This window comes from Seriola lalandi, unplaced genomic scaffold, assembly GCF_002814215.2.
Source record: "Seriola lalandi dorsalis isolate HSWRI2012SDOR001 ecotype SW California unplaced genomic scaffold, Sedor1 jcf7180002054181, whole genome shotgun sequence".
NCBI lineage: Eukaryota > Metazoa > Chordata > Actinopteri > Carangiformes > Carangidae > Seriola > Seriola lalandi.
This window is the reverse complement of record NW_019524734.1, coordinates 255424-263955: the sequence shown is the minus strand read 5'-3', so window position 1 is coordinate 263955 and position 8532 is coordinate 255424. Positions and strand designations below refer to the sequence as shown.

Genomic DNA, 8532 nt, shown 5'->3' with positions numbered 1-8532 from the left:
TGGGGGGGGGGGGGGGGGGGGGGGGGGGGGCAACTGAAGTTCACTGAACTCACTTTTCACGATCATGAAACCAGTTTGAGATGACTTTAGCTTTGTGACATGGAGCGTGATCGTGCTGGAAGTCGCCATTAGAAGATGGTGAACTGTGGCCGTGAAGGGACGAACGTGGTCAGCAACAATACTCAGAGAGGCTGCGACATTCAAACCATGATCGATTGGTTTTAAGGCCCAAATTGTGTCAAGAAAAAAACATTCCCCACACGATTACACCACCACCACTGGTAGACTGGTCTGTTGACACAACATGGATTCATGCTGTCGATGGCAAATTTTGACCCCACCATCTGCTGCGCAGTCAGTGCGTTCCTGGCCTAAGAACTCAATGCTCTGCCTTAACTAACGCTAAGCTCCATATGAATAATGGAGGATAGATACTGGGCTTTAACAGGCTCAGGAAGCATGCAGCTTCGATCAGTTCTTTGTGAGATATTTACATGACAAACCAGCTCTGACACATTTAAATTAATCAAGAATGCGGCATTGTGAAATAAAGTAAAATTCTAAAATGCAATGATGTAAAACCACTCGTTCTTTTAATAGCACACATTAAACCTAAACAGTGAAAATAATATGTAAGGTATACTGTACTTCCACGAAAGCTGTTAAGTAGACTGGAATCCACAACAAGCGTGTAGAGTTGATTAGTCAAATGAGCCACCTGGACTTGCTGATGAATACAGTCGGCCTAAATAATAAAATAAGCAGTTGCTGACCTGTCAGTGCTTGGAGGAAAGCAACTGCCTAGTCGCTGTTCTGAAGGTAGCGGCGCCTTGTTAAAATGCACTCCATCAAAGTTTCCTTTGAAGTAATAGCTGACAGAAAACATAATGTGAATTTGACTTGACAGCTCTCTGAAAAAATTGCTTGGGAAATATTGAACAAGACGGCGGAAGGAAGGAAGCGGGGTGAAGTGAGGTCTCACACCTCTTTTGCACATTCATCCAGCACACAGAGCATTTTAATTAGCAAGTTGTCCATGGCCTCTGTAAAAACTTAATAATTTAGAGTCTTTTTTTTATTAATTTCTTAAAGTTTATCTACGACACCCATTGCTGTTTTGCACGTTTAAAAAAACGAAAGGATTTCATTTCACTCTTCAAATATGAAGACAGTGCTCTCTGGATTGTATGGAAATGTAAATTTCTAACCTGCAGTATTGCCTCATCTCGCTCAGCAGAACAAGAATCCTTTTAAAAAGGTTTCTGGTTGTCTGCCATTTCATCACTGTTCTTGTCATTCCCTGTGCCACAGTAAATAATCAAGTGGGAGTGCTATGCAATAGCTTTCTTGCTGTGTAATTTATACAAGATAAAACTTTAAAACTCCCCTTGTGAAAACTGAGAATTGATTATGCAGTAAAGAATTTACTTGCTGTGGCTGAATGTTGAATGAGTTGAGCAGCGGTGGGAGCAATGTACTTTTCTTGCACTGAGACACAACAATACCACAATACACAAACAAATAATAATATCATTCTTCAGATTGGTATCATTATTTTTTTTTTTCTCTGATTTAAAACAGATATTTTACTATTAATTTAATTAATAGAAACATTTTGAGGTGATAAAATGAAAAATGTATAAAACCCTTAAAGTGGTGAGCTACTCTCTCTGTGACGCATCTGCTGTGAGCCATGTTCAAATCTCCCCTGAGACTCTGCAGCTTTGTTCTGTCATTTGTTGATTTGACACAACTCTAGAGTTTCATGACAGCGTCACAGCGACGCTCAATCTGATCTGTAAATTCATTAAAAAAACTTCTTCATTCAGCTCTTGAACTTATGGCAAAATCTTTCACTAGGACATCAGATCTCCCCTGAGAGGCTTCGCCAGTCTGTGTGTCTGTGACGCTCAGGCTGCTGATCCTGATCGGATTTTCAGAATAAAATGACGCCTGACAAAACAAACAGTCAGTTGGCCAAGCTGCGGCTAATTATCTTTATAAATAATATTCACGTCTTAATGAACCATATGCAGTAAGAGCTCTGCTCTTGATCCACTCATTAGAAGAGGGATGGAGGCATTAGTAGTAGTACTAAATATTTCTCCAACTAATTTCAAAGAAGAAACATGTTTGGATCGATTACAGAACTTTCTTATTAGCAGAGCTGAGCTGTTACTTACACTTAAGTTCTCCTTTAAAAAAGACCTGATGTCTTAATTCGCTTTGGGAGGCATTTTCACCTCACAAATTATTGAACACTTAACTACTGAAACTTAAATATAATGTCAGCTGATGCTAATTTTTGTCCAGTGAAGATGTTTTCAATTCTGTGCCATTTGAAACCTTTGATACTGAACATTTTAGATTCACCACCACTCATCACCAACTCCATTACTGATACTGCAGCTGGTCGACAATGCATAATGCATTTTGAAATTGAGGGTTGCCAGGTCATAGTTGAGTATCCCCCAAACCCCAGCCTCTCACTCTTTATCATAATAACCAACATTTTGCAGAAAACGCACAAATCTGTCAACCCAGAGTTTCTACGTGGATCAAAACGGAGAGGTCAGTTTAGATGAGTAAAAATTTTGGTCGGGACAATTCAGCAACACCTTGACATTGGGAGGAACATGTCCCTACTGTCCGTCCACACGTCTACGTCCACGTGTACATGTTCCTGTTTGTCCCACGTGAGTTTGTTTGTTTCTCTGGTGTGGAGAAGCAGGTTTGACTCCGCCCTAACCCCACAACTGGACCGTGTGTCACATATGCATCGAGTCTTTTGATGCACTTTCTTTGGACACATGCAGCTCAGGTTTTATTTTAAAGGTGATGAAGTGGATGACTCCTTATTACTCCACCATGACTCCTCTCACATCTCTTCCAAGTTTAGTGCATTGGTGGCTAATAACAAGTCAGAGCCCCTTCGTGTGCTGGCCCTCTGATCTTTTCCCACACGTTCTAATATAGAAAACTAAATAGACCTATAATACACTCCTGATATATTATCTATTCCAGTCCAGCTTTCTCTGATTACACTGCACACTGTGGCACAGTCGGGCAGAAACTAACTTTATTTGTATTATCAATTAATTTGAAATTCTTTTTTTCTATTTGATGAATCATAGGGTTTGCTTAGTTTATAAAATATCACAATGTCACAATGTCACAATTTCCATACAGAACTGCTTGTTTTGTCTGACCCAAACATTTTAGATTTACAGTTCTATAAGAGAAAAGCAACAAATCCTCACGTTTGAGAAGCTGAAAGCAGCCGTTCTTACTTGATAAAGGACTTAAAGGTTTAATAGATTATCATATTTATCGACTAATATTCTCTCCATCGACTTGTTGATTGACTAATTATGCCACTTCTCATGCACTTTGTTTCACCAGTGATTAAAGCCTGTGCGACTGCTCCTTCTGACACAGCCTCATGCTGTTATTTAGGCTGATAACATGAGGAGTCTTACATGAAACAGCTGGCGTTGTGCAGCTTTACACACCAAGCTCAGTGCCCACACATGCCGCACTAATGGGAACAGAAATTTGTCAGTTTGCATTCTGTGGCACAGATGTTATCAGGTCTGTTTACCTGTCCCATCTGGAATTAGTGTTAATGCGGCAGCTTCCCACTGTTGAGGCAGCTCTGAGAAAGTGTCCCAAAAATGTGTAATTGCTCACATTTGTCATCTAAAAACACTTATTCCTCCCACAGTGCCCTCCAGGGTTGAGTCCTATGAAGGATGGGACCGGGTGCTACGACCACCACATTGGCATCGACTGCTCTGACGGTTTCAATGGAGGATGTGAGCAGCTGTGTCTCCAGCAGCTGGCCCCTCTAGAGGATGACCCAACGCTCTACAACATCCAGATGTTTTGTGGGTAAGGAAGAACAGATTCGCCACGATAATTCACAATTATTTTATTTCAGAATGCTGTCGTATTGAGTCCTTTCATCATTCATAACATCCAGTCATGTGGATTGTAAAAGAGATTTTCGATAATTATTATCAATCTTAATATAGATGGTTTCTGAATTATGTATTGGATTTATCAAAAGTGGCAAGTGAGCTACAAAACACTTGACAAGTCAAAATGTCCCTGTAACTGCAGCAGCTGACATGAAAGTGGGAACGGTGCCCTGCTTGTGTTTGGCTCCTGTAAATTGAATGGCTGAGGGTCTCTGAAGCCGTCAGACCTTCCAACAGTAGGTCTGATCATTAGCGTGATTTCAAGAACTAAACTGCTCTGCCAATAAATCCATCTGCTGATTGTGAAATGTTTAGGAAACGATCTTATAATAAATCATCTGTGAAATTGTTTTGATTGTATGCACTCATCAAGCAGTTTATTAGGAACACCTGTGCACCTGCTTATTCGTGTACTAATCTAACCAGCCAATCGTGTGGCAGCGGTGCAATGCATAAAGATCAGGAGCTTCTGTTATTGTTCACATCAAACGTCAGAATGTGCGACTCAGTGACTTTGACTGTGGTATGATTGTTAGTAACGAAGAGGGACTGGTTTGAGAATTTCTGAAGCCGCTGATCTCCTGCGATGTTCAGGATTTTCACGGACAACAGTTACTACAGTTTTGCTCAGAAAAAGAAAGCACCTCCAGTGAGCTCCGGTCCTGTGGACAGAAATGCCTTGTTGATGAGAGAAGTCAGAGGAGAAGGGAACTAGTGGGAGCTGACAGGTAACATGGTTACTCAGATAACCTCTCTTTAAAACTGCAGTGAGCAAAAAAAAAAGGAAACAAATCTCAGAACAACACATCCAACCTTGAGGCAGATGGGCTGCAAAAGCTCATGAAAACTGCAGAAAAACATAACCTGGTCTGATGAATCTGGATTTCTGCTGAGGCAGCAGATGGTACGGTTCAGAATTTGCCATCAACAGCATGAACCCGTGGACCCAACCTGCCTTTGTGGGTGTGTGAGTCTTTCAGCCGAAGCAGTTGTTTTTGTAGACAAACAAACAAAGAATTTTACACATCATCTGATATTTGCTCTGAATGCCTTTGTCATTCACGTCAAAAACTAATTTCTCATTACCAGTTCCCTTTAAGAACATCTGGTTGTGGCTCAGGAGGTAGAGTGTGTTGTCCACTAATCAGAAGGTTTGTTGTTCGATTCCTGGCTTCTCCACTCTGCATTTGGAAGTGTCCTCAGGCAAGCTACTGAACCCTGTATCATCCATGTGTGTGTGTATGGTAGAAAAGCACTATATAAGTGCAGTCCATTTAGTAGCCTCAGGTACATCTTCATTTGCAGAGGTACTTTATTAAACTCCATTCACAAACGAAATACACCAAACCTTGACCCTGATGCAGCGCCATCAAGCAGACATCTCCTTCATTGTGCCTGTATTTACCTATAGTAATGGTGAGACAATTAACATCCAACATCCTCCTGGGCCTTAGTGATCCTGTACACTTTGATTGGAAAAACAAGTTCTTGACATTATAATACCAAAATGTTGCTAGAGTAGTTTGAGGAACACCAGGGAGTTGAAGGCTTAAATTGGAGAAAATGAATGAATTTGACCGGTTGTAATATAATCCCAGGTCGATAGCAACCAAAGGTTTGAATGTGAAATTCGAGATGAAATTTGTCTTTACTCACTAAATTCTGTAGAAATCAAAGTAGTAAATTTGCTGGGTTAGGGTGAAGTCAAGCTAAAACTGACCAACTAAACCAAACGGTGTCAGTTTCACATTGGTGAGGGCAAAGTAAACAGGCTGTTGGAGAGAGAGCACCCTTTGGGGAGTTGGTAGAGAAGGGAGTAATTGAGCAGTGGTTGGTCTTCCTGGTTGTAACTGACATGTATGATACCTGAGGGTAAAGTTTTTGAAAGAGGTGAGTGTTTGCAGGCAGCTGGCTGTATTTCTTTATATCAGGAACCTGTATCTCCTTCACGGAGGATAACTGACAGTGAGTCGCAAACTCTGCAGTGTGGGCAACAAACCTGAAGATGTCCGTAGACTGAGATGATGTGGACGTGAAAGCGATCATGTTGTTGTCAGACCAGGGTTGGTTGTAAAATAATGACCCTTAACAGCTGCCAGTGTCCGACAGGTGACTAGGTTCAGACCAGTTGGTTCATAAACTGTAGCTGTTGGGTTTCTTCTTGCACACGACGGCAGGTACTCTTTGCGTAGTGTGCCTTGACAAGTGTAAAATCCTGAGAGCAACAATGAATTTAAAAATATGTACTGGCTGACAGTTTCAAAATGCCATCTCTTGTGCAAAAATATTGTTTTGTTGTTTTGTTTTTTTAAATGTAGAAAATGCATTTCACCTACTGCTTCAAGTTCATTCTTCAGGTTCAAAACTGAAAAATGTCACTGTTTTGTTGGGATGACATAATTACTGTGTCACAGAAAAACTGATGCAATCAGCAACCTCACCTTCTGGCAGATGATTATATACATATCAATAATTTTCTCTCAAAAGTCTAGGCTGGCTTGAGTTTATGCCACAAGCTTTGGAAAAAAAATATAACATTAACTTAACTAACTAAACTAAACTTTGCCTGATGTCCACAGGATGCATATGAAAGTAGTGTATATTAACTTGGCCCTAGCCACACTTTATTTGCTTGCATATGATTATAAATTTTGCAATCTATATTTTGCATTGCAAGGACATATATCATTTAAAAATATCTCAACAAATAAAATTATAAAAGGTCTGTAAAAAGCATTGTGCTCAGTAATTGATTAATTAATCAAGTTGTTTAATATGTTTCATGGAAATATAAGAATATGTGACCTCTTGGTACAGGTTTTAAGTTCAGTCTGTTTGACAGTACTGTTGGAGCAACCAATAAAAATGCAGCACAGTAGATGTGGTTTTAGTGATTTGCAGGTAAAATCAAATGTATAAACTTCAGAAAACTGGCCTGGATTTCTTCAGCTAACATATAGCAGCTGTTTCATTATCGCTTTGATATCTATATTCCAAAGCTCAGCACCTACTCGTGTCCATACATTGTTTCTATATCTACATATACAGTACATATGCTGTATATGCACATATATGCATGATTATGAAAGATGAGATGAGATGCCACTGCAGCAATGAGGACTGTTGTACTTCCTCCTCCACACTCCAGCCAGAAGGAACCAGAAAACCTGAGAATATACTGTGACCAATAATTAATATTTCATATTCACAATGTATTATTTGTGACAATATATTCTGGGGATTTCTGGTGCACAGATGTATTTTTTAGCTGATAAAATAAATGTGCAAAATGCATTACATACAAATGATTAGCGCTAATCATGTGAATAAATATGTAAAGCATACTACAGCACGAATACTGCGTCAGTACAACATGTAAAAATGTTACCATACATAGCCTTTTTCACAGGAGACATTTTGACTTGTCAGAGGAAGAGAAACACAGGTGATGCTAATAATGTTAACAATGACCCCATTGTATTCGAGTGTCCCGTAAGCCATGACAGTGACAGCGAGCCAGCATACGCAATAGAGCTTTTTTTTCACAGCAGACATTTTGACATATCATTGCAGGACAAGCACAATAACATCAATAATGGCTGCATTCCATTTTGCGTTGCTGGTTTCAGGGCCCTGGTATTGTGCATTTTGGCTCACCGGCTTTGCTTGCTTGGACGATGAAATGTAACACCAACCATCATCAATGTTATCAGTTACACCTGTGCTTTTCAGGCTATGCTGTGGAAAAAAAAGGTCCATGCCAGGGAGCCTGAAACTGAGAGCTAAATGTAGCTCAGCCATCATTAATTGTGTATTTGCACTGAATGCGACATGTCAAAATGCCTCATATGAAAATTCCTGTTATTACAGGTTATGGTTAGAATATGCTCATGGAGAGCTGCCTCATACTCCCAAATCTGAAGCTAATACGCAGCCATGGTTCAGCCCCTCAGGTGTTTTCACTTGTGTTTATTGGAGCTCTCCTCAGTTCTATTAGTGCTACCTACCTTCAATCTTAGCAGAGGTCTAATAAGACTGCACAACTGAAGATATACAGCTTGACTCGAAAGGGAGCCAAAGATAAGGGCTATTTTTTTTTTTTTTACTGCTAACTGTACATTAAGTGGTGTTATCAACAGCATGCACAGCTATGCACTGTGTGTGTGGAAACCTGCCAACGTCAACTATGTTTAAGTTCTAAAAGAAGTGAGAAATTATTGTGGTTATCTCCACTGCTACACACCACGACAAGCAGCTGTTTCTCGCTGTCATCTTTACGTTAAACGTAATGCTGCAGGCACTGTATATTCTGTGTCAAATTAGCATAAACAGGTGATACGAACTGCTGTTTAATTTAATTCTCGACAATGGAATTTTGTTGTTGTCACTTTCCATAGTGCAGATGTGGCTAAATCCTCCACTCTTCCCACCGGAGACTCGCATCAGCTTTGCAACATTTGGCATCCAGGAGAGCTTTTCTCACTGTAAATCCCTGACAGATTATCTGTCGCTCTTTAACCCCACCCCCCCACCCCTCCCCCCCCCCCCCCCC

At 40.3% G+C, this 8532-nt stretch overlaps 1 protein-coding gene across 3 annotated transcripts in view; it reads left to right on the top strand.

Moving 5' to 3' along the window:
• The window catches only part of astn1 (astrotactin 1), a 375360-nt gene that overhangs the window by 168922 nt on the left and 197906 nt on the right, over window positions 1–8532 (top strand). For all 3 annotated transcript variants that reach the window (XM_087173331.1, XM_087173330.1, XM_087173329.1), the window contains one exon: window positions 3725–3891. In XM_087173331.1, coding sequence (XP_087029457.1) covers window positions 3725–3891 — 167 coding nt within the window. The remainder of the gene's footprint in view (window positions 1–3724; window positions 3892–8532) is intronic.